Source organism: Procambarus clarkii, chromosome 42 (genome assembly GCF_040958095.1).
Source record: "Procambarus clarkii isolate CNS0578487 chromosome 42, FALCON_Pclarkii_2.0, whole genome shotgun sequence".
Taxonomy (NCBI): domain Eukaryota; kingdom Metazoa; phylum Arthropoda; class Malacostraca; order Decapoda; family Cambaridae; genus Procambarus; species Procambarus clarkii.
In genome coordinates, this window is record NC_091191.1 from 1,651,561 (window position 1) to 1,678,306 (window position 26,746).

General features: G+C 41.6%; 1 protein-coding gene across 1 annotated transcript; it reads left to right on the forward strand.

Annotated features, from left to right (window-relative positions):
* The first annotated feature begins 351 nt into the window (after positions 1-351).
* Positions 352-22,638, forward strand: LOC123770333 (E3 ubiquitin-protein ligase ZNF598). The gene is made up of 7 exons (XM_045762124.2): positions 352-648; positions 2,189-2,431; positions 7,315-7,526; positions 8,983-9,095; positions 10,301-10,475; positions 11,978-13,739; positions 21,748-22,638. The coding sequence occupies exons 1-7, from the start codon at positions 460-462 to the stop codon at positions 21,931-21,933; spliced, it is 2,880 nt and encodes a 959-aa protein (XP_045618080.1). The 5' UTR covers positions 352-459; the 3' UTR covers positions 21,934-22,638.
* Positions 22,639-26,746: the final 4,108 nt, after the last annotated feature.

Here is a 26,746-nt window from a genome sequence, read left to right on the forward strand (position 1 = left end):
ATGGATATAAAAATTAACTTTTCTATGTTTAGTTAGAAATAAGTGGAATAGGTTGGACTAAGAAGAGTTTGAAGCGTATTAATATTAAGTTTTAAATGTAAATATAAGAATCAGAGTTATTGCATCGTGTAAATAAATAAATAAATAAATAAATAAATAAATAAAAGGTGAGTACATCAAGGTGAGGACTGGTGGAGGAGGGAGAGAAGAGGATGGGATCCTCTATAAGTGACCGGGAGTATCATACAAAATCGTATTTGAGCGTTGCAGAAGAGGATGAGAATGTGTACGAGCAGACGGGAGCGCCATCTATCCGGGCGAGTGGCAGTCATCCGGAGTGCCAACAGTGATCACGGCGTCTATGCCAGAGTAACAGTGGCCTAGGCTCGGGAGGAAAGCAGCAGCAGCAGCAGTGCCTGTCTCGTGGCGTGACCCCCCAGCAGTGAAGTATTACCCGCCATGTCTGAGGGAGACGTGAGCCCCGGGGTGATGGAGGACCAGGACGAGGTGTGCGTGGTGTGCTTCAGGAAGGTGGAGATCTACAGTGTGGGCGAGTGTGACCACCCTGTGTGCTACGAGTGCTCCACCAGGATGAGAGTTCTCTGCGCCAGGAACGAGTGCCCCATCTGCAGGAAAGACATCTCTAAGGTGATACTGCAGTGGTGGTGATGAGGCTGGGTGCCGGCACCTTGGGGCTGGCTGGCTGGCGGGACGGTGCTGGTGACAGAGAAGCTGAGAGGCTCTTTTATCTGACCTGTTTTGTACCCGTTTACCAGCCAGCTGTCACGTGAAAGTAATTGTTTTCACTAATACTATGACTGCAGTGTTGAGGGTGGATATGTTGTATGACTGTGCAGGTCACTGTACCGAGGGCACCGTAATGTAGTTGTGTATATTTTGTCATCAGGAATTTCACTTAACATGGTAGCCCAAGTATGTCTGTAAATAGACAGGAAACTAGTTGTTAGTAAATGTAATATGCCAGTAGGACTTAAAATAGATATACTGTAATTATATCAGTGATATCACACTACCAGCAAAATGGCTTTTAATAATTTTTGAACTGAGTATTTGACATTACAGTACTTTGTGTTGTATCCAAATAGTGCAGTGCCCCACGGGCCCGTATCTAAATAATGCAGTGCCCCACGGGCCCGTTTCCAAATAACACAGTACTCCATGGTCCTGTATCCAAATAGTGCAGTGCCTCATGGGCCTGTATCCAAATAGCACAGTATCGGTGCTCCACGGGCCTGTATCCAAATAGCGTAGTGCCCCACAGGTCTGTAGCCAAATACTGTTGTGCAGTGCCCCACGGGTCTATATCCAAATAGTGCAGTGCCCCATGGGTATGTATCCAAATAGCGCAGTCCATGGGTCTGTAGCCAAATAGCGCAGTGCTCCAAGGGCCTGTATCTAAATACTGTAGCACGGTGCCCAATGGGCCTGAATCCAAATAACACAGTTCCTCATGGGCCTCTATTCAAATACTGTAGCACAATATTGGTGCCCATGGGTCTGTATCCAAATAGCTTAATGCCCCTCGAGCCTGTATCCATATAGTGCAGTACCCCACAAGCCTGTATCCAAATAGATTGGTGCCCCAATGGCCTGTATCCAAATAGCACGGTGCTCCAAGGGCCTGTATCTAAATAACACGGTGCCCCATGGACCTGTATCCAAAATAGTATAGTTCCTCATGGGCTTGTATCCAATCCTCTGGTTAGGTTGAGGTTCCCACTTATAGGCTACTGTGACTTAAAATACAAATTTAGTCCTTAAAATAATAAAACTACAATTTCCCTACCTAGTTTGTCTGTATCGTTCTATATCCATTTGTATGTCCATTTCTGGTGACAGCTCTAATATTAATAATGTCTTCATGTGGTTTGACTAAAGCCTTTTCACTACTCTAAACACGGTCGAATAAAGCAAAACCTTTTGACAGTGATGTAGAGAAATGCTAAAGTGTGAGTAAACTATTTGTATAGTCTTCTGAACTTAGTCAGTTATTAGACAGCTTGTACTTCTCACAATAGTTCCTGTCATAATCTTAATCTGTCATTTACTTTGTGAATCTTCGGTCATACATTTTTAAAGATTTGTATTTTTGTTATGCATGTCATATGTAATAATTATGTAGATGTGAAGGGAAGACATTAATTGAATATTTGCTTTACCTTAACAGGTTGTTTTCACATACACGGTGGTAGCATTTGCCGACATCAAGACTCGAAATATGCTATTTGAACGACGCTATGCTATATATTTTGAAAACGAGACTGCAATGAAGGCTTACGATTCTCTGCTGCAACACACCTGCTTTTCCTGTGATGAACATCCCACTTTCCGAAATTTCGCTCAACTCAAGGACCACATGAGAAAGTATCATGAACGTTTCTACTGTGAACTTTGTGTGGAGCACCTCAAGGTAAATGTTAATTTTTTATATTTAATTTTAAAAAGTTGTAGCTTACATTAGTGTACTGAACAGTACTGTAATTGATTTGATATCGGGTTTACATTGAGCATCGGTACTTCTTTGTAATCTCTCTTATACTTCATCGTACTTTTATGTACAGCTCCCTGATACATGTACTATGTTAAAATGAAAGTAAATATGCAAAGGCAAATTAAAAATGCAAATGCTGGAAAAAAGATGATACTGTACAGCATTATAAATAAAAGTGGTCCTTGATTTACACATTTTGGAGATGAAAGATACAGTGGTTTATGGGCAAAAACTTTTTTTTTTCTTGAGGATCCCTTGTGGCTACCTGAAGCTACTATGCTAATAATGCTATACTCCCAGGTGCCATCAGTCGTAGAATTCTTATTGGCCTACTGGGGACAATGAGCCAAAACTCGGCCCCCCTAAGAGGCTTTTATTTTTTGCAAGAGTCGAAACATTTTGCAAGCTTTCTCGCTCGCAGTTTAATTTTCGGCCTGCTCATGCGCTGCCTCAACCTGCCTGGTCCCTTGACTGGGTTCTTTCTTTCTTTCCATTCCACCACTCAGTTTCCACCTCTTCAATCTGGGATTGTTTTTTGTAGACTTCCTTTATTTCTTTGGTCTCCAGTTGTTGGGTGGGTGAGCTTCATGCTCTTTTTCAGTGCCTTGAGTTTTGGTCCTTTGGCCTTGGTGGGCGTTTTGTTTCCACCCAGCTCCTTTCTTTCTCACAAAAGTATGAGTCGGCTGGCTTCTGAAGGAGCTCTTTGGTTGTGGAATTGTGGTTGGTTTGGCTGGGGGGGTGCATCACATTGTAACAAACTAGGCTGGCTGTAAGAATTATCCAGAGTGGTTTATCGACAAAAGAGAATGGGAAGCTGGGCCCGCGTGGTGACCCGGGACCTGACCCCAGGGAATTCGCGGTAAAAATAATCGACGCCTTGTTCATAGCTTCGTATAATGAACCATTCTATAGTATTCAGTAATTTAGAGAAATTAGCCTTTATTCATTTTGTATTAAAATTGTATTGTATAATATTACTGGGTACAATATCAAGAGTATTCTAATTATTGAGTTAAGTCACCATCAGTGACGTCACGAATCAGATCTAAGTTGTAAGGCGCGAGTGACCGGCGGTCATAGGTCATCAGAGTTGACATGTCCACTATTTCTCAAAGTTCAAATAACCATTTTGGTGATCGGGAACAGCTCTGCCGTTAGATGCTTGTGTAATTTAACTTCAGTAAAATAATTCAACCAGTCTGGATCAATTAAGTACAACAGAGGTTAATTGTTATAACTTAAACCTGGCTAAGTAACTTGGTAAGCGATGCGGAACAATACAATGCTCTAGTCTGGGGAAGACCAGAGAGAGGGAGATCAGTGTGGACTCCAGATCAACTGGGAGAGGTCAACCATCTTACCTCTTTCCCAAGACCAGCCCCCAACATCTAGAGCTGGTCGCCCAAGGTAGAGTTGCTGTATGAGTTTTTATAGGGATAGTCAATTCATTGCCAAGTAGGGAGTGGTAGATTGATAGGGAATGCACACATTTAGATTTTGTTTTAGTTTTCTTGTAATAAATTAATTAGTTAATATTCTGCATTTCTATTATTTCCATGTGTTATATGTGAACTTTTCCTGGTCACGTGGTCCACACGAGGCAGAGTTGGATTGGGCGCCGATTCTAACATCGAGTCGGAATTCATCATTCCCGTGTAATTAATTCCACACTCTAAGTTTCCAAGGTCATCGGTTACTAGTGGGGATCAAGCCCCAAGGTTGATTAATTAGCATGATCGATCCAGACCTCGATCATTGCTCTTGTGTTACTGGTCTGGTGGTGGCGGCGGAGGCGACTCTAGGGTTTTGCTCAAAGCCTAGGTCACGTCATACGGGTTGTAGAATCCTAAGTCGGTCAATCGTCTTAGGACCACGTGGCGTGGAGTCGGCTTTAGTAAAAGTTTTGGAGTCCCTGGTAGAGAATAAAAAGTAAGAATACGGGTAGAGGGGGAAAAGAAGAAGGAAAGATAATGTGAGAAACCCTACCCATGTTACAACATGCTTAATCTGGTGGTGGCTTTATGCTGCTACCTTCGTGCCACCGGTTCTGTTTCTGTGGATTCTTTGTTGGTTAATCCGGTTTCCGATTCCCTGTTTCAGGACTCGTCTTTCTCAGGTCATCTCCATTGTCATTACAATGGGGCCTCGACTTACGATGCTAATCCGTTCCCAGAGACGGATCGTAAGTCGAAATATTGTAAGCCGAAGCAATTTTTCCCATAAGAAATAAAGGGAGTTGAATTAATCCGTTCCCCACCCTCCAAAATATTAACATACAAATACTTTTTATACTGAATACGATGTTTTTTCTAACTATAATACAGTACCAAAGTGTCTCTTACCTTCATGGAGGGCTCTTGATGGCGTATGGAAGATGGTGATGAGGGGGGAGGAAGAGAGTTGTTCCTGTTTGGAAGGGGAGTCCCCTTCCATTATCACATCAGGCAGTGATGTTTTCTCTGGGGTACTCTCTCTCCTACGTTTTGCCTGAATACCACTAGGACCTGGTTGTGGTTCAGTGCTTGTTTGTCTCACTACAAATTTGTCAAGAGACATTTGTTTTTCCCTTCATTTTAACATTTGTCTGTAATGATGCATCAGTGTCATTGAATAGGTTAAGGCAACGGCCTACTGCAGCTTGAATTGGGCGAGTCGTTTCAGCAAAGGTTTGCAATTCCCATGCTGCACACATTTTCTTAATTGTTGAGGAAGAGACATTCTGTACTCTTGTTTCTGCTCTATGGTCATCCTTACATGGGTTTTCATATGTTGAGCCTTACCACTGACTTTCCTGGGACTCATGGCATGATACATAATAATTAATGTTCAAAATGCAAAAAATCACAAAAGCGGAATTTCTTATAGGCGCGATCGTCACTAAGCGGGCAGCTGTAGTAAACTGAGGCAGGTCGGCCTCGTGACTGGGAACCACGCGCTCGGTCGACCCGAACATGTACCAACAAATATCGTAAGTCGACGACACCATCGGATGTTGTCTCATTTTTCGATGAAATTTACATCATAACTCGAAATTATCGTAAGTAGGGGCAATCGTATGTCGAGGTGCCACTGTATATCTAGCCAGCCTGTGGTTTAGCCTCATGTCAATGGTGTATGCAAGTGTGCCGCCTTGATGGCTATTTTTGCCAATATGTCTTGGTTCTATATTAGAGCGAGGGGGTTTTGATGGTCGAATGGGGTCTTGGCAGCCAGATATCTGGTGAACATTCCCAGTTCTCAGTGGCCTTGTGTTGTGTTTTGCAGCCAGTGGTCTCTTCCTCATTATGATGTGTGGTGCTACCTCCTCCCTGGTAACTGCCCTTTGTTCCTTCTCCATGGGTACATAACTTCAGGGAGCCACAAGGGGCCCTACCCAGAAAACCAGCATTGAATGTAAAGATGCCAATTTCTGGGTGAGCCCCAGTGGCTCCATTCCTTCCTTCCTCCATCCCCTAGGGTATCTGGGTGGTTTCCATCGTTATAGAACTGGTGGTAGAACAGCCGGCTGACCTGACCTGTCTCCCTCCTCTCCCCAAACAAGGGAAAGTGGTGGGGTGAACTAGCTCGTGCTAGTTTTACAAATTTTTGATCATTTGTTTACATTGTTGGGGGGAGTTCTTTTGGTGGTTTTGAGGCTGCAGTCTCGTTTCCAACCAAGTGGTAGTGTCTTGTTTCTATGTCTTTCTGGGTGCCTTTCCTTGGTGGTGGCAGACATGAATAACTTTATATAAAAGGTTTTCATAGTGCCACTGCTCCCTGCACCTCTCTGAGGGAGCCAGGTTCTGGTTCATGGTTCCTGGTAGGCCAATAAGAACTCGACTAATGGGACCTAGTAACATGGCACTTTATCAGCGTAGCAGTTTCAGGGAGCCACCAGGGCTTACCCAGGCATTGGGGTTTCATTACATTCAATGCTTATTTTTTTCCCAAATTTTTAATATCATGGGATAAATTGCAATTGAACACGTGTGGATTAACCTAAATAATGCATACCTGTCCACAGGTATGTCATGTTCTTAGCTGTTTGTTGGGCTCCCACGTGCACCACAGCCTTTTGTATTAATAACTTTGTGGATTATAGTATTGCATTATTGCACATCCAAAGCATGAGGATTTCATTTGGTACTGTGTGGCAAAAAATTGGAGAGAGCATTTAAATATATATATTCAAATACAGTACTGTAGGTTTTTTATCGAGTAAAGAGAAAAAGAAAGGGACTTGGATGTTTCAGAAAATTATCCCAATTTTTTTTCAAATACTGTAGTACAATTTTCATTAATTTGGTTTATATTTTTAATGATAAATACAGAAACTGTGTGCTCTTCTGTTGACCAGACCACACACTAGAAGGTGAAGGGTCGACGACGTTTCGGTCCATCCTGAATTATTCTCAATCGACTTGAGAATGGTCCAGGACGGACCGAAACGTCGTCGTCCCTTCACCTTCTAGTGTGTGGTCTGGTCAACATACTTTAGCCACGTTATTGTGACTCATCACCTGTGTTTGCTCTTCTATTTTTTATTATAAATGCTGTTTAATAAAAGCAAAACCTAAATCATATGAAGCTCAAAATGGTGCTTCTCTGGAACCAATTGTGAAACATAAATTTACAGCTTAATGGTTAATATGGGCCCAACTCTTTTTTTTTTTTTTTTTTTTTTTTTCTTTAGGAAACGGTGGACTATGATAATACTGAGTTTCAAGGTCAACATGAAATGTACATGAAAATAAAATTATGCAGCAGTGGTTACCCTTTGAACACCATATTGTGTGTGTTAAAGTGTAGGCCTTATCTTACAGATATTTACTCATGAACGACGTTCATACACTCGATCGCAGTTAGCTCAGCATAGACGCAAGGGTGATACTGACGACAGAAGCCATCGTGGACACCCACTTTGTGAATTTTGTGATGCAAGATTCATGGACAACGATGACCTGTTCCGTCACTTGCGGCGAGATCATTTCTTTTGCCACTTTTGTGATGCTGATGGCTCCCATCAGTACTATGAGTAAGTTCAAAAACTTACATTAATTTATATAAATGAGTGAACTTTGATAGTTCAGTGATGAATGGATAAATGATGATCGATTGTGAATACATATTGTATTTGAGGGAATTGGAGGGTCTTCGGAAGAGAGGAAGGCCAAGAAGATTTTGGGTAGATGTTGTGAATGAGCATGAGAGAAAATATGGAGGGAGCTAGCCTCAGTCTGCCACCTTTGCCAGCACATATGTAATGTAAATTTACTGTTATTGATTCCTCCCATCATTAAAAATTGAGTACTGTACATATTTTTTTATTTAGGATCAAATAGGATCAAATATAAAAACACAAATGTGGGTGATTAGAGAAGGAAGAAGCAGTGAATGTGTGGGTGGTGGTAGCAATTTTGAAAATGGTACGACACATTATACCACTTTTATACAACTTTTCCCAGTTCATATATGGATTCTTGAGTTAATGAGATTGTATTTCTTCTTTCACTTCATAGTAATAATTATTACCTAAGTGTAGTTACAGGATGAGGGCTACGCTCGTAGTGTCCCTTCTTCCCAACACTTTTTGTCATATAACACTTTGAAATTACTGACAGTAATTTTTAAAGAAATTAAAGAAAGTAACTGGCTAAATTTTTAGCCTCCACCACCTTCTCACCTAACTTGTTTCAACCGTCTACCACCGTTTGTGAAAGTGAATTTTCTTATATTCTTTCGGCAGCTTTGTTAGTTTAAATATTTGACCTCTTTTTCTTGAAGTTCCAGGTCTCAGAAATTCTTCCCTATCAATTTTCCATTGTACTTATTAATTAACTTAGATGTTTAAAATATATAATTCATATTCTTGTTTAAAATGTATAATTCATATTCATTCGACTCATTTTGAAAACCAAAACCGAGATAAAATAAGATCAAGAATAAATATTTCATTGTACTGTACTGTTATCCAACCAGTGGATGTAATAAGGTTTACACGTATTTGAATAAAAATTTATTGGAAAAATTTAAAATCTCTCTAGCACTATAACACAGGATGAGAGGCAGCTTGCTCCACTTAATAATAATTTGTACTATTGGGAATAAGAAGCCTGCGTATATTTATGCTAAATTTAGGCTTATATCGAGATCCCCCCCCCCCCCCCCCCAGCCATTGTGGAACTACTGACCCTCCCCAGGAGGCAACCCTACAAAAGTTGTCTTAACTCCTGGGTACCTATTTACTGCAAGGTGAATAGAGACATCAGGATAAAGGAAATGTGTCCAACCATTTTTGTCCCACCTGGGGATTGAACCCGGGATTCTCAGTTGTGTGTTGAGAATGTAGGGATGTGGGTTCACCTCGTCCCTACACTACAGTGCTTGAAATTTACAATGCAGTACATTTGTAAATTCTTAATTACTGTATGTGTAATGAATGTGACTAACATTCTGTATTAACACATCTTGTTCCATATTTTTATTTTTAGTGACTATAATGCATTACGAAAGCATTTTCGTAATGGCCACTACTTGTGTGAAGAAGGAGATTGTCAAGAAGAGCGGTTTACATCTGTATTTCGCACCAAGCTGGATTTACAAGGTAATGGGAAGTTGGGATAGCCATTTAAAAGCCCATTGTAAAAAAAAAAAAAAAAAAAAAAAAAAAAGTTTATAAGTTCCCTTCTGTAATCTTTGTTCGATATAACTGAAAAACCTTTAGGATTTGTCTTTGCCTGCCATGCAAACTTAGTTTCTTTTTTCTTCATATTTTATTCTTTATTTTCAAGACATTCATTGTACTAAAAACATTCCTTCCCTGACTCTTCTAAGTTTTATTTTTGTACACATTCCTCTTGTTAATGACACATACCAAAATAATTTTAAGCACTTCTTTTCCCCATGTGATTTTTGGAATTTACTACATATTATATTTTCAATTTACATAAACGAAATGCATTAATTGTGGCAACAGATTAAAAAAAAACAATGATTTGATGCACCAGATAAAGGGGTAGGAAGGGCCCTAAAAAAAGTTATCATTTGAGTGAAAATTCTCTACTGTACAGGTGTATATATATATTCTTATTGCAACTTTTCACCTTTCAAACTGATTTATATACTTGGCTTGTAATACAATTTTAAGTGTCTATTTCTTGAATCATAAACATATTTGATTTAAACTAAGTCATTAAAGCCGTTTGGTTTTTAAACGACTTCAAAGTTGTGAAGCTAAAAGTCGCCACAGTCGACTTGATAATGGTCCAGGACAGACCAAAATGATGTCATCTCATCATCATCTGGTGTGTGGTTCTCGTATCTTCAGGCCACGTTATTGTGACGCCTCGTCTGCTTAAAACTAAACAAAGCTATTCTATTGTATTGAGTATAAATAAAATCGGTCTTCAATTTGTTGTATCAAATCAGGGGTTCTTAGTACATGTTTCTATGATTGTCATAAGCTGTAATTCACAATGAGTACCATTTACCTAGCTTGTACAGCAGTTTGAGTTACTGATGTGTGTGAGTAACTAGTATGGTGGTACTAGTTCTCTATGATGCTACTAAATGTGAAAATTAGTATGAAGAGATTAGTGGTCACTTGAATATTGTCAAATCTACAACCCTATTTTCCTAATAGTTTTCCTATCTTCTCCAGGTGAATATCTTCCTGCTTCATGAAATTAGAAAAAAGGGTGTTAATAACTAAATTATTTAAGTATCTTTATGGTTGGTTCTCAAAGTTAAGATTAAATATCAAATTTTCATTGAAAATTACTTGATAAATCTTAAAATGTGGTGTTTCAGCTCACTGTACCCAGACTCACAGCCAGAACATGAGTAAGCAAGCTGCTCGACAAGCTCGTACTGTAGATATAGAATTTACTGTTAACCACCGTCAACAAGACAGTCATCGACAAGATGACAGAGGTGGTAGAGGCGGCCGTGGAGGACGAGGAGGCCGGGGAGGAAGAGGTGGAAGGTACCGTAAAAATTAAAATTTTCATATTGTTTAAATCTCGGACAGCCGTTATGGAGAAATGATCATACCCGCTTCTGTACAAAAAAAAAAAAATTAATTATAGAATTATTAATTTGTATGCAGAATATGAGCAAAACATGAAACAAAGTGAATATTTATAATTTTACTGGGTGGAGGCGCTCTGTAAATCCGCGTCTGGCAACTGTCAATGCTTGGTGCTCAATTTTGCTGCTACTTTCTGATTTATTCTCTGTTTCATTGATTGTTTTATCACTTTTTCTTTATTTACATCCACAGATAGCTTTTATATCCATATTTGCATCATTCACGTAAAACCCAGGCAAAAATTTTTCAAATTTTCATATGATGATAGCCGCATTACGAATCAACAATTGACGATAACTGCAGTCAAAGGGTTAAATGTTGATTGATTGCCATTTTCTGAAGGAAACCCTGTCTGGTCCCTGAAGCTATCAAACTGACATGTTAGTTTGGTGCCATCAGTCCTTGGAGGTCAAGTGCCTACCAGAGACAACGAGCCAGAACCTGGCCCCCCTCAGAGAGGTGCAGGGAGCAATGGTAACATGAGCTCTCTACATTTAGTTTGTCATGTCTGCCATCGACCGGGGATACCTCCAGAAAGGTAGGCAAACCATTACAAACCTTTAACTGGTTAAAATTGCAACCTATGTCGAACAAAGCCAAAGAACTCTTCCCCCCGATAGAAAAACAATGGAACAAGCAACATGTTATCCAACTAATGCACACCTGCTTGTTAGTGTCTCGGGGAAGGTGGGGACCTCGCTAAGGCAGGCCGCACCACCCTCAGTTTGTTGGCTGATGTGCTAGGTGTCGGAAGTCCTCTCTGGCCTCAAGCTTTTGTCTGGCTTTGCATGTCACCTGCCTTTCTGAAGGATTCCCCAGTCGATGGCAGACATGACAAACTCTAAATGTAAAGAACTCACATGGCCATTGCTCCCTGCGCCTCTCTGAGGTGGGCCAGGTTCTGGCTCGTGGTCCCCGGTAGGCACTTGAACTCCAAAGGCTGTTGACACCAAACTAATATGATTCGGTTTAATAGCTTCAGGGAGCCACCTGGGCTCGCCTAGAAAATGGCATTTCATTACATTCGACTCTGTTTTTTCACATGATGCAGAAAAGTGCTTATAATCTATTATACTTTTAAGGAAATTTACAGTATAATTTTAATTTCAAATTACTTATTTTTGTTTTCAATTTCAAAATTTTATGCTCCAGTCTGAGAAGAATGGATAATTTTTTTTTTACCCCCCTTGTAAAGGAGATATTTCTTAGAGGAAACAAGGCATTATATAGAAAATACAGCAACCTGTGGGTATGCACAGATACTGATAGTTGAAATGTTAATATAATAATTAATCCAGCTGATTTAGACTTAATGTGATATCTGTTTTGTTGTCTTAATGAGGCCTATATATTACATATGTTCACATTTAGTAAAAATTACAAATTCATATTTTCAGGAGGGATCGAGACAGAGACTACGAAGACCAGAGATCAGTGGATGAGGTGGACAGTAGACCTCCAGTCACGCAACATTCCATTGACATAAACTGTGTGCAAGATTTTCCATCCTTAAACAGTAGTGGTCCAGGCTCTGGGGGAGAGGCTGGAGGAGGTACTGGAAATAATTCTATGGCTACACATGTAGCCAAACACAACAGACTTACTATTAGGGCCAGAGGAGGAACAAATCTATTAGAAGACGAATTTCCAAGTCTTGGCTCAACAAGTGTCACAGTAAGTACAGCCCAAGCAACAACTCAGTCCCCAACATCACCCACAACTTCTGTACACCTTAAAGTTAACACCAAGAAAGCTCCTAGAGATGCTCAAGGTGCCAGTTCCAGGAGCAGTAATGTTTCAATACAGTATAACCGCACAGTACCTGCTGCAACCAATGGTGGTAAAGCACTGCCTACTGATGGAGAAAGCAGTAGACCGACAGGACCACAGATTGGAGTTATTTCACATAGTAGCAATATAACTCTACAAAGCATGGCCAATGGAAAGCCTAAATCGTTTGCTCCATTTACTCCGGAAGAAGATTTTCCTGCACTTGCAGTTGCATCTAAAACAACCAATGCTGGGTTGGGGTCAGCTGGTTGGGGGAGAACAGTGACACCACCTCCAACCAGTATACCAACAAAGGTGTCAAAAACTGTAATGAATGATTTTCCTTCATTGGGACCATCCATGGGTGCTCCATCTGTAGCACCTTCAAAACCTGGAAAGAAGTTTAACGCAAAGGATTTTCCAACGTTGGCCCCAAATGTTGAAAGTCAATCACACATGCGTAATTACCATGGTCGCTCTAGCGTTACCATCCCTGTTAGTAATGCATGGACTCACACTGTAGAGCATGTACCTAAACCTACCGAGGCTAATGAAAATGCTGGGTCAAAAGGTAAGAAAAAGAAAAAAATAATTAATAAGACAAGTTCACCAGACATTATCACTAGTAGTGGAAGCATAGTTCAAGGAAATGTATCAAACTGTGTAGCAAAGGCAAAATCGAGTACAAAAAAGAAACCACTTGGTTTGCATAATATATTTGATGATAGTGATGATGAAAATGGCTTAAAGACTGATTTGTCCATGGGGAAATTAGGGGACTATCAGTCTGTAGCTCCTGTATTAAACTCAAATCTTCAGATGATTACAAATGATATGGTTAGTGAAAGAAAAAAGTCTGAGCTAAAAATTGGAACTTTGAAGTCTCCCCCACCAAAAATGGATAGTGATGAGGCCTTCCCCACACTTGGGTTATCTTCTCCTCCCTCACTACTGGCAACCTCTACATGGTCCTCTCCAGCCAAGAAATCTGCTCCCCCAGGGTTTGTTAGTAAACCAAAGGTTCCACCAGGTTTTAATGCCACTGATATGACCTTCACCAGTAGCTCTGGGCAAAAGTTTGCTATTTCTCCAACTTCAGAGTCTGCTGTCCCATCTACATTGACAGCGCAACCAACTGCAACCCATTCCTTCCACCTACCTCCAGAGTTTGAGCTCCGAAACAAAACATTAATAAAAACGATTCATGACAAGTGCCAAGGAGATGATTACAAGTTTTCTCAGTTCAAGCTTTTGGCTGGTCAGCTAAGGAGTGGAGAATTATCTGGCCATGCATATTATGAGCAGTGTCGGGAAGTTATGGGTAAGGCGATCTTCCACAAGATACTTCCAGAACTACTAGTCCTTTTGCCGGATATTAAGAAACAACAGGTATGTTTTTCTGTGTAAATTTGTGAACTTTTCTCTACTCGGTGATTGTCAAGATCTTTCCTCTTTGCTACCTGCAGATAGATTAATACTCGGTTTTCAGTAAATTACATACATTACTAATTAAGATCATTGGGGTTTCTTTTGGCTCATGGAGCAACCAAAGGGGAACCTACCTTTCTTGATCCCAGCATCCTGAGCATGCTTAGGTGTGCTGGGCCTTTAGGTTAGCCAGCTATCCAAACTCTTGAATGTGACCTGACTGTCACCTAATGACAGTCAGGTGATTGCTAGTTTGCTTGATAGTTTGCAGATTAATTTACCCTTTCATTCCCCCTCACTGTCTGGCTCGTTGTCGCCGTGAGGGGGCTTGGTGGGCAGCTGCTGGAGTGTCATGTTCCATGGGTCAGTCCTCTGTCCTTTTGCAGCCTTATGCTCCTGCTGCTGCCTTTACCAATTTTGCCACACCCCTTTTCCTTTTCCTCGTGTTTCATTTTTCACCCCCCCCCCCTCTTCTATCAAATTGTCATTTCCTGCCGACCTTTTGCCTGTTTTGATTATTCTTTCAACTTTCTTTTGTTTTGACGCCTGGGTGTTTGAGGAGGCATATTCTTGCACCTGTAGAACTGTAGTACCCAACGTCTCGAGCGAGGGGACCCTTTTATTGTCAATCCTCCTTTCGTCACTGAACCCGCTCTCGGACGGACTCACGGTTCTTAACCCTTAAAGTGCGCATCACGTCATATGACGTGCTGGACGTTGTACCAGTAAACTGCGCATCACATCATACGATGTGTTGGAGTACTACGCAAGATTTAAACAGCCCGCGGATACACGGGGTTCACCACACCTTCATCAGGGCTCTTGTAAACAGACGCCATTTTTAAAAAAAATCGTGGGCCAAACTCCCGGGTGTTATTGGCCTCAGTATTGAGTGAGCAACCAAGCCTGACGCACGCAGCATGAGCTAACAGCACTGCTGTTCAGCTTGTGACCACAGCATCGCCTAAAAATGCCAAATTATACTTGTTCATGCTATTATGTAGCGATGATATTATTACAGAAGACCCCTGACTGTGATAAAACTGACCAGGGTTCTGATAATAGCAGGATTGTGGTGATATTTAGCGCTGTGCGCCATGGAAGGAGGTGTAATGCTGTAGGAGGGAGGGTGGTGGCGATGTCTTTTGACTGTGTGTGGCCACCTTTTATTGACTGCACTCAGCATACCAGCTTAGTGGTTCGCTATGGTGAACACAAATGTAGATACTTGTACTGTATATAACGTGTGTATAGAGGGTATAAACAGCAAGAGAAGGTTTGGAGCCGCCATTTTGGTGAGAGCGGTGGCGTCTGCAGACGCCGCCACCGTGCAGACAACTGTGTTGTTTACTGGTTACCACGATGGTCTTTGGGCACCATACCAGTTTATTTGTACAAGTATGATGAATAAAACAGGTAGATATTTATATATAATGTGTGTATATAGCGTAATAACACCACACAGTATTGTTGGAGGAGAAATATTAGTGCGTCTGGCCTTGAGGGCGGCCGCCGATCAGCTGACTGTGAGTAGCCACATCTCTTTGCCTTTACTCACCATACAAGCTTAGATGTACAGTTATGGTGAACAAAACATGTAGATACTTATATATAACGTCTGTATATAAGATATATAGCGAAAACATTATTGTGGGAGGAGAATGAGGGCGAGTCAGATGACTGGAGGTAGGGCGGGAGTGGCTGGCTGGTACACGGCGGTCACTCCTCATTACTTTTTGACTCATAATAGCTACTTAGTGGTTCGTTATAGTGAACAAAACATGCAAATACTTATATATAATCTGTGCTTATAGTGTAATAACCGACAAAGTATTTGTTCACTGATTGATGAACGTAATTGAATCAACAATATGCACACCATATTTTTGAGTACAGCAATGATTCACTCATTTTATTATATAAATATATCAAACTACACACTATTGAATAATATTACAGCAAAAAAAGTATGAAAAATCAATCGGAGACATTGAAATAATTCGGTAATTACCTCTTTGTGGCAACTCTGGCCTGACAGCTTGCGAGCAACAGACCGCCTGGGACGCACGCTGAGTCAGTGCCTATAATTTGTCAGACTTCCCCGCCCTATAGCGGGCAATATATGCCACTTACGATTTTTTTATTATTTTTCCCGTGATCAGTGAACACAAATTAACAGGTTAGAAAGAAAAAATAATTTTTTTTTTTTTTTCAAAATGACATGCGCCTGTGGGGATGGCAGGATATTAGACCCCGAGCATGTTAAGGGTTAAGGTGGCGTTTGTGGGGCGTATACTCACGACGCACCCCTGGGGGGGGCCCCGGCAAGATCAGCGATAGCTTGTTGTTGGGTGTCCTGCCTCTAATTGTGGCTCCATGGTGGGTGTGGGGGCACATTCGTGAATGAAAGTTTTCCCTCGTTTTCATGGCTGATAATGTTTCCCTTGTACTTTCTCGGGCTCGTGGGGTGGGTGACCAAGCCCCCAAGTCAGACTGTGTTGGAAGACCAGGCTCTGTAGCCCCTGCTGCATTGGGCCCAAATGACCAGACTACTCCCCTCAGCTCCCCTCCCTCCTCTGCGGTAGGGTCGAGGTCCGAACCCCCAGTGGTGACCACCTCGTCCCCTGGCACGGCTTCGTCTCTCAATGTGACTACTGCGCCTTTTGCCCCCATGAACTCCGGGGGTTCTCAACACTGTTCCCGCCACGGCCGTACTCGCACGATCCCTTCCCGTAATAGTACTTACAACGCCTTGTTTGGTCCCGCTACGTGGGCTAAATACTTTGATCTCCACCATCTGGATTCTACGCCTCCTGACGATTTCTCCCTCCATAAACACCTTGTTGATTCAGTAGATGCCTCTTACTTTTAACTCCACCAGTTACGGTACGCGTGTCGTCGCTGCTCCTTCTCAGGATGCAGCTACTCGCTTAGCTGCTTTGTCCTGCATTGGAGAGACCCCTGTTTGGGTCTCCAAGAATGCTCAGTTAAATGCCAGTGTTGGCACTGTTCTCCTCCCACACCATGTTGCAACTGGTGTTTGGGACCTCAAAGATTGCCATGAGGATATTAAACATATCCTCGAAGCCCAAGGCCATTCTGTCCTCCAGGTGGACACGTTTACTCGACCCCCTCGTGGTCATCGCCGTCAGCCCCTTCGAGTTGTAAAAATCACCTTTGATAGTAGGGCCCTTCCGCCCTCTATTATTCTTGCTGGTGCCAGATGCTCCATTCAGGAGTACATTCCCTCTCCTAGACTATGCAATAAGTGTTGGCAGTTCGGGCACGGTGTCCTCAAATGCACCAGTACTGTGTATCTGTGCCCCTTGTGTGGGGACGATAGTCATTCTAAGTCCGAGTGCACTTCTCCCCAGGCTCGCTGCCTCAATTACTGTGAAGCCCACCCTACCTTCTCACGCTCGTGTATACACTACAAACTTGAGGAAGCCGTCCTCAACTTGAAGCACCGTGATCGTCTGTCTTTTCCTGAAGCGAGATGCCAAGTTCGTCGTCTCACCCCTTTCGTGGGCGTCTCCTACGCTCGCGTGTTGCCTTCTACCTCTCCTCGTCCTTCCCGTCTTCCTCAGTCTCGCAACTGTTTCCAGGCCTTAAACCCGACCACACCCACCACCTCCTCCCCTATTCCTTTGCCTCCTGTCCCGGATAGTCTCCCTCCCGGTTCTCCATCTGGGATATTCCCCCTTCCTACCCAGTCCGCCATATCTCCTTTGTCTTCTTCCCCATCTCCCCCCACTCTTTCTTCCTGACCCTCCCCCCAGTCTCTTGACCCTCCACGCCACCTGTCTGTCCAGGCTGATATCCATCATCCTCCCAGCAATCTTCGTGTTGTTCACTCTCGTTCCTCTTCTGTTGAGACCATTGAGTCTGTCGCCCAGTACGTTGTTACTGGAACGCCTGTCTCTTCGAGTCGGAAACGTAAGCCTGGCTCCTCTCCTTCCTCTCCGGCTGGTAAGGAGGTTTCGCTTTCTTCCTCACCCCCCCCCCCCCCCCCCTCTGACTCTGTCACTACATCCCCTCCCATTTTAGTAGTCGAACCCCCTGTCTGATATGGAGGTTTCTTCTGCCCCCGATTCCCTCTCTGTTGCTGCCCTTGCTGAGGTGCACTCCCTGATTTCTGCCCCCCCCTTCCCCCTCCAACTGTCCTTGCCTGCCCCCTCTCAGTTGTCTCCTCCTCCTCCGGACCCCGTCAGTCCGCCTCTGGTCTGTTCTCTCGCTCCCTTCCCTCTCTCCTTACTAAGTTTACCCATGCCCCCTAACCCTGATTTTGCCGGCCGTGCTCCTGATCCAGACCCTGACCCTGATCCTGAGATTCTTTAATAAACTGTGTCTCTCTTTACCTTTATTTCTTTCTTGTTCTCTGTTACTGTCCCTTCTCTTTGATAATGTCCATTCTTCAGTGGAATATTCGTGGATTTTATGCCAACTTCCATGAACTCCAACTTCTAATTACACAGTTTACACCACTTTGTTTGTCTCCAGGAACCAATGCTTGGTGCTCGTCCTGGTTACTTTCGTGGTTATTCCTTTCTTTCTCCCCCCCCCCCCAGCAAGAGCTGGGGCCCATAACTCTACTGCTCTCTTAATTCGTTCTGATATTCCCTTTGTCCCCCTACTTCTTCCGTCCCCTATCCATTGTTCTGCTGCCCGTGTTTTTGTAGGTAAATGGTATACAGTCTGTTCCATTTATCTTCCTCCAAATGTCCCTCTTTCCCTTCCTGATCTTAAACACCTCCTAGACTCCTTGCCAGAGCCGGTGCTCCTTTTGGGTAATTTCAACTGTCGACATTCCCTCTGGGGTGATGTTCTGACAAACACCCGAGGCCGTCTTCTCGAACCGTTCGTCCTCGCTTCTTCTCTATCTCTTCTGAATTCTGGTGAGCCCACTCATGTGGACTCTCGCACTCGCACCCTTTCCTGTCTTGATCTTTCTCTCTGCTCGTCGTCCCTTTACTTAGATTTCACTTAGCAGGTTCTTGATGACCTCCATAACAGTGATCATTTCCCCATCCTCGTTTCCTTTTTCTCTTTCCACCCTCCCCTTTCCTTCCCTAGGTGGCAGTTTGCCAAGGCTGACTGGTGCCTATTCACCCTCAGTGCTACTCTCTCTGACCTCTCCTCTCTGCCTCTTCCTCACGCCCTCCTCCTTTTTTATGACACTGTCTTCAACGCTGCCCTCCGCTCTATCCCTCGCTCTTCCTCCTGGGGCACACGGAAGTGTGATCCCTGGTGGAATGCGGACTGTGCTCGGGCTGTCCGCTGTAAGTGTGCAGCCTGGAAAAAACACCGCCGCCGGCAGACGGCTGATTCTTTTATTCTGTTTCGGAAGGCAAGTGCGGTGGCCCGTAGGACCATCCGTACTGCTAAACGTGAGAGTTGGAAATCTTATGTTTCCACCATTATATCCGATACTCCTCTACCCCAAATCTGGAAGAAGATCCCCAAGATTGCAGGCAAGTTCGTTCCAGATGTCTCGCCGGTTCTCCACCTCCGTGGGACTCTTGTGGCGGATCCAGTGAAGGTCGCGGCCGAACTGGGTTCCCACTTTTCTTCTGTTAGCTCTGATTCTCATCTTCCTCAATCCTTCCTTCTTCGTAAGCCTGTTCTTGAATCTTATCCTTTAGATTTCCGCACTCATCTCTGACTTCCCTATAACGATCCTTTCTCTCTTTCTGAACTTCAGTCTGCCCTGGCCCTCTGCGGATCTACGGCAGCAGGCTCGGATGACGTTCATTATGAGATGCTTCGCCATCTCCCTCTGTGCACGTTAGAGTATTTACTGAATCTGTATAACCAGGTCTGGGAGTTGTCGTCCGTCCCTGAGGACTGGCTCGATGCCGTTGTACTCCCTATTCGGAAACCAGGGTCTCTCGGTACGTCCCCTAAGGACTTCCGCCCTATTGCTCTCACGAGTTGTTTGCAAGCTGTTTGAGCGTATGGTAAATGTCCGTCTGATGTGGTTCTTGGAACACCATCACCACCTCTCTCCTTCTCAATTTGGTTTTTGCAAGTGCAGCAGCACGACTGATGTCCTGGTGAACTTGGAGGTCTATATTCGTACTGCTTTTGCTGCGAAGACCTCCGTTGTTGCTGTCCTTTTTGACCTGGAAAAGGCTTATGACACGACTTGGAGATACCATATTCTGTCCCAACTTCGTTCTTTTGGCCTTCGTGGTAATCTCCCTCTCTTCCTTCAAAGCTTTCTCTCTCGTCGTACCTTTCGAGTCAGGCTTGGTGCCACTCTCTCTGCCTCTTTTCGGCAGTATGAAGGTGTGCCCCAAGGTAGTGTTCTAAGTACTACTCTTTTTCTGGTTGCCCTCAATGGTCTCCTTTCCTCCCTTCCTTCGCCATCTTCTCCGCTCTTTATGTTGATGATCTTACTCTTTGCTGTCGAGGTGATGATTCGCCTCTCCTTCAACGGCGGCTTCAACTTGCAATTGATGCCGTGTCATCTTGGGCCAGCAGTCATGGCTTCACGTTCTCTACTACTAAGACTTCTGACATGACATTTACTCTGAAACGGGTCGTTCTTCGTCCCTGTTTGTCACTTTATGGTCATCCCCTTGAGTACAAAGATTCCACGAAGCTTTTGGGGTTATTCTTTTACACTCGTTTGTCTTGGTCGCCACATGTCTCTTACCTCCGTGTTGAATGCTCTAAGGCCCTTCACCTACTCAAGGTTTTGTCCCATACTTCTTGGGGAGCGGATAGGCGCACGCTCCTCTATTTGCATTCCTCTCCCGTCCTGTCTAAGCTCGATTATGGTTGCCCTGCATACTCTTCTGCTTCTTCTACTCTTCGCCGTCTTGATCCTTTGCACCATACTGGGTTGCGCCTCGGCTCTGGTGCTTTTCGTTCAACTCCTACCCTCAGCTTGTACGCTGACACTGGCTTCTGTCTCTCCAGGATCGCCGTGATCGCTACAGTCTTCGCTATCTTGCGCGTTCCTTACAGCATCCTCACTCTCGCCTCTATCGTGCTTTGACATTTACCCCTCCTGTAGTTCCTGTTCCTCTTCACCACCTTCCTCTTTCTGTCCGTTTGTCTCGCTTACAAGATTCTCTTTCGGTTCGTCTTACTAATGTTTCTCCTCATATTGTTCCCTCCTTGTCCCCGTGGAGGGTGCCCCTTCCCAAATTTTGTACCCAGATATATCATGGGGAAGGTTAATTTCTTGGTAGACGCTTACCCATTCTGGGTGGCTATTTCTGCAGTTAACCAATTAACAATAAATAGAACATATTGGCCAAAAATGCAATACTTGTATCTAGTTAACCGGATGCTGCTCATCCCAGTGTGTAGCGTAGTTGTGGTGACAATTAACGTCCCTGGCGTAGCACCACAGTATGACTAGCATGGGGCAGGCATATGATCTCTTTCGAGTAATTGTTAATGATAACTTCCTCCTTCCTCCCCGCTCCAGGGATGCGTCGCGTGAACGATTCTATTTGTCTTATCGACAAATCAGCAATCATGGAGGCTGGAGGCTTTCATTTTATTTGTTAGTTAATTGTATCCAATCTTAGAGAATACTTTTATTATAAATATAAAACCCTAGTGGTGTTGAAGATGTTTCATTAATATTTGGGTGTATATAATTCAGTGACATGGCAATATGTCTAGTTTTCTGGTACTGTAGATGTCAAACACATCTACAGTAGATATAAACAGTAAATGCTGTCAGAAATTTCTGACATAGGTTGATTGGTGTTTTAAGGAGTTAATTGAGGTTTTATAGTACTGTACATTATTGGGGTAAATTTACATTTTCCTTTGCAATTCTTTTCTATGCCCCTCCCATATACCCTTGACACCCCCTACCAGTGCTCCTTTTACCAGTTTATCTATTACAAATACCACAAGTTACTTAACCATTTTATAATTGTTTTTCCCTACAGAATACTTTTTACATATATTTTTCATGCGGATGTTTGTGTGTGTGTGTGTACAGGAAGTGCTAGCAGCTTACAGAAAACTTGATGGAGGGAGGGGATGCACGACTCTGTTTGCCGTGTGTGTGGTGTGCCACCAGGTGCTTTGCCAGGAGGACTTTGGTCAGCACATGGAGACACATGATCAAACTACTGTAGAGTTTCCTTCCCTGGCTCAAGTATCATCACACATGCTCAAGAAGTGAGTGAGATAACTGTTAAGATGGTGTGCAGTCTGGAGAAATCACAAGGCAATCATTGGAAGCAACACCTCTTCACAATCACACTTGTGTGGCATAATTAGAAAATAAAGGATGAAAAATACGGCTTTATTTTCTCATCGTGTACATATGTAAATTCTGAAAAAAAATAGCATGGCAAGAGACACTGGCAGTGGACATCCCACTTAGCTTTCTGAATATTTAATGAAACTCTAGAGGCTGTGTTTTGGTATTGAATATTTATTTTTAATCAAAGAAAATAAGTCTGTGAAATGTGCAAGGTTTAAAACAATGAGTGGTCAGAATTTGCTTTGATTTAATAACTTTAGTGGTTGCAGTTTTTCCCAGGTCCTTCAGTTGATGGTAATTTGTTGTGGCAGGAGAACTAGTCTGTTCTGTTTTACAGTAATTTGACAAGTACAATGCTGTTAAAATTGATGGGGTTTCTCTAAGACAGTGAGCATTTATTTTGTACATTTTATTGCTTGTACATCATCTTGTCGTCAGTTATGTACTAATGCTGCAAAATAATTATGGGCAAAAAATATTAATTTGTTTTCTGACACAGAAAATATACAAAATGCCTACAAATGAGTTCACTTCCAGTGATGACATACAGGTTAAACAGCCATGGTAATCTAATATGAAAACACTCTTTTATGATGGCATAAATAAAAAAATAATATTTGTTATTGATTATCATTTTCTTTTGAACAGTTAACATTGCAGCACTACTTGTGGTCTGTCCCTTCCTTGGACTAAAGAAAATGATTCTTGAATTGTTCTTTCTGGATTATATCAGCCTTTTATTTTTATGGGATTTCTATACGCACCTCAATGCATCATCTATCGATCGTCATGTGCCATCTCACATCATTCTTCAACAGCAATAACTGCGTCCTGTGTTGATGCAGTGTTGGAGGGAGGTGTTGTCTGTATTTATTCCACAATCTCTTGTCTAAGCCTATCCTCTCCATTGAAGGCTTCCAAATTTCTTTATTTCATATGTCCATTTGGTGACAGGTAGCCTTAGCCTTTTCCTATCTTGTAGACTTCTTTAAAGAATCTCCCTCAACAAAACTTGATTAAAGCTTTCCAAAGGCATTCCAACCCATTTTGTCTCTTCTGGTTTTTAATTAACTGCATTTTTGTTAGATAATGAAATACCTATGTACCCAATTATTCATCTCTTTGATTATTCAAAGTGCTAATTTCCATAGATTTGAATTGTATAAACCATTTGAATTAATGCTCTATTCATTTTCAGTAATTATTATTTTACTGCGTTACTGTTTTTAGCTCTTATTCACATGTTCTGTTGTGCTGGACTTCAATATTATGATGGCTTAAATAACTCATTTATATTTATACCAATTTGTTCTCAACTGAGAATTAAGGATATCAAGAACAGCTGAAAGCATCTTTGAAGAAATTGTCATCCTTGGTGCACCTCTTTCAATTGTAGCTTAATCACTGTCTTTGCATAATAGAAGTAGCATTCTTGTAAATACCACTTCCTATGCCAATTTAGGTTTGTTTAGTTCCGTATTTCATAATGCACTTGCATAAATACAAAGATAATGGGAGTTAATATTCACTACATCTGTGCCATTGGCTTCTCCATATTTCTTCCCTTTGATGATTGAAATTGCATTTTATGAAGTCAGTATATATATATATATATATTTTTATGAAGTCAGTATATATATATATATATATATATATATATATATATATATATATATATATATATATATATATATATATATATATATATATATATATATATATATATATATATATATATATATATATAATATGTCGTACCTAGTAGCCAGAACGCACTTCTCAGCCAACTATGCAAGGCCCAATTTGCCTAATAAGCCAAGTTTTCATGAATTAATTGTTTTTAGATTACCTAACCTACCTAACCTAACCTAACTTTTTCGGCTACCTAACCTAACCTATAAAGATAGGTTAGGTAGGGTTGGTTAGGTTCGGTCATATATCTACGTTAATTTTAACTCCGATAAAAAAAAATTGACCTCATACATAATGAAATGGGTAGCTTTATCATTTCATAAGAGAAAAATTAGAGAAAATATATTAATTCAGGAAAACTTGACTTATTTGGCAAATCGGGCCTTGCATAGCAGGCCGAGAACGACGTTCTGGCTACTAGGTACGACATATATATAAATATAAATATATATATATATATATATATATATATATATATATATATATATATATATATATATATATATATATATATATATATATATATATATATATATAATATGTATATATATATATATATATGTATATATATATATATATATAATATATATATATATATATATATATATATATGTATATATATATATATATATAATATATATATATATATATATATATATATATATATATATATATATATATAATATGTATATATATATATATATATGTATATATGTATATATATATATATATATATATATATATATATATATGTATATATATATGTATATATATATATATATATATATATATATATATATATATATATATATATATATATGTATATATATATGTATATATATGTATATATATATATATATGTATATATATATATATATATATATATATATATATATATATATATATATATATATATATATATATATATATAATATTATACACACACACACATATACATACATACATACATACATACATACATACAGTGGTACCTCGAAACACGAGTGTCCCTGTATGCGAGTTTTTCGGAATACGAGCACGATTTCCTCGGAAAATGCGTCTCAGAAGGCGAGGGTTACCTCGGAACACGAGCGATCGCACCTCAGTTTACCAGTGTCTCGTGCCCAGTGACTATCCCACCTGAATTCTTCACAAGGATTTACAGTTTTTTGTCGTTTTTTTGGCCATTTGAGCATGAAAGTTGTCATTATATATCTCACCATGGGTCTCAAGAAAGCCATTGGTAAAGTTCAACCTAAGAAAATAGCTGTGAGTAGAGGCAGTAGAGGATGTCCCTTCTTGATTAAGAAAATGCGTGAAGTATGGGAAGAACTGCAAAGTTTTGTTGAAAAAACTCACCCAGATAAAGCTGTAGCAGGCCGTTGCATTGACCTTTTAAATGACAATGTGATGTCTTACTACAGACAAGTGTTAAAATGTAGGGAAAAACAAGTGTCTTTAAACAGATTCTTAGTAAAACAAGCAAGTCCTAGTGGTATGCAGGCAAAATGTGCCAGTGTGTGCATACCAGTGAAGTCCTCACTGCCTGATGTTATAATGGAAGGAGACTCCTCTTCCAAACAGCAACACCTCTCCTCCTCCCTCCTCCTCACATCTTCCATACACCAACAGCAGTCCTCAGCAAGGGTAAGTAATAACTTGAACATTGCTTTGTAGGTTTATTTAGATGAATTAGGTATACAAATTTAGTTTGATGTGGGGTTTTGGGGGTAGTTAGGAACGGATTAATTAATTTCCCATTATTTCTTATGGGGAAATTAGCTTCGGAATACGAGTTTTCGGAATACGAGCCGTATCCAGGAACGAATTAAACTCTTAAACTGAGGTACCCCTGTATATATAAATAAAAATACACAGTGGTACCTCGGCGGATTACGAGCCTTCAGGTTATGAGCAGTATTTGCTCGGAAAATTTGCATCGGGATACAAGGGTGTTGGTACGTGTACTGGCCGACCTAGCGCGTTGTGGCACGGCGAGCGCCCCTCAATTTACCAGTGCCTTGCGCCCAGTGACTATCCCGCCTGAATTCTTCACCAGGATTTACAGTGTTTTGTTGGATATTTAGCCATTTGAACATAAAAGTTATTATATATCTCGCAATGGGTTCCAAGAAAGCCAGTGGTAAGGTTCAACCTAAGAAAATAGTGGTGAGTAGAGGATGTCCCTTCCTCATTAAGAAAATGTGTAAAGTATGGGAAGAACTGCAAAGTTTTGTTGAAAAAACTTGCTCAGATAAAGCTGTAGCAGGCCATTGCATTGACCATTTAAATGACAATGTGATGTCTTACTACAGACAAGTGTTATAAAGAAGGGAAAACCAATCTTCAATGGATCATTTTGTTGAGAAAATCAAGCAGTGAGCCACAACCAGGACCTAGTGGTATGCAGGCAAAACGTGCCAAGAGAGTGCATGTGTAGTCCCACACCAACTGTTTACCCCTTTTCCAGGAGTATGGTGATGCCATCAGGGCGAAGTGCGGGGAAATCTGGGTTTTGGTCCCCTGAGATGCGAGGTTCTCTCACCGCTGGGCACTGAGCTGAGGCAAGGCTTCTCCTGATGATGTCATTGACCTCGTTGTGTCTTCCATGTCAGCCCTTTGTGCTTCTGCAATGCAACCCATGCAGTCCATATTGGTCTGCTTACTCCCTGTTGCAAATACACTTGTATTCAGTGTGAATTGGGCCACCAAGGCGGAGGGCCACTGCTACACGAAGGGATTCTGGATTTAAATGCGTGCCCATTGCTGACATGGGTACTGCCAGGAGGAAGTCTCCTGCATGAGGGGCAGGCACTGCTCTGAGGCGGGCTTTCTCCTTGTCTGGTGTTGCGGCGCTGAGCATGGCATCGGCTATTTTTTCTACTAGTGGGTGGTCCCAGCTGGACTGTTTGTTTTTTTGATGATTCTATGATGGGTGCTGGGGCTGCAAGAGCATCCCACTGATTTAAACATTCAGTGAAAGCAGGAGCGTGTATTCCTGCCGAGTTACTCAGGAGTTCAGGTAGAATATCTCTTA

What these genes read in the sequence shown, in the direction of transcription:
- LOC123770333 (XM_045762124.2), top strand. Translation starts at nt 460, where the DNA reads ATGTCTGAGGGAGACGTGAGCCCCGGGGTGATGGAGGACCAGGACGAG. An exon ending in TTTGTGTGGAGCACCTCAAG is followed by an intron (nt 2,432 to 7,314) that starts GTAAATGTTAAT and finishes CTTATCTTACAG; the next exon opens with ATATTTACTCATGAACGACG. An exon ending in CACCAAGCTGGATTTACAAG is followed by an intron (nt 9,096 to 10,300) that starts GTAATGGGAAGT and finishes GTGGTGTTTCAG; the next exon opens with CTCACTGTACCCAGACTCAC.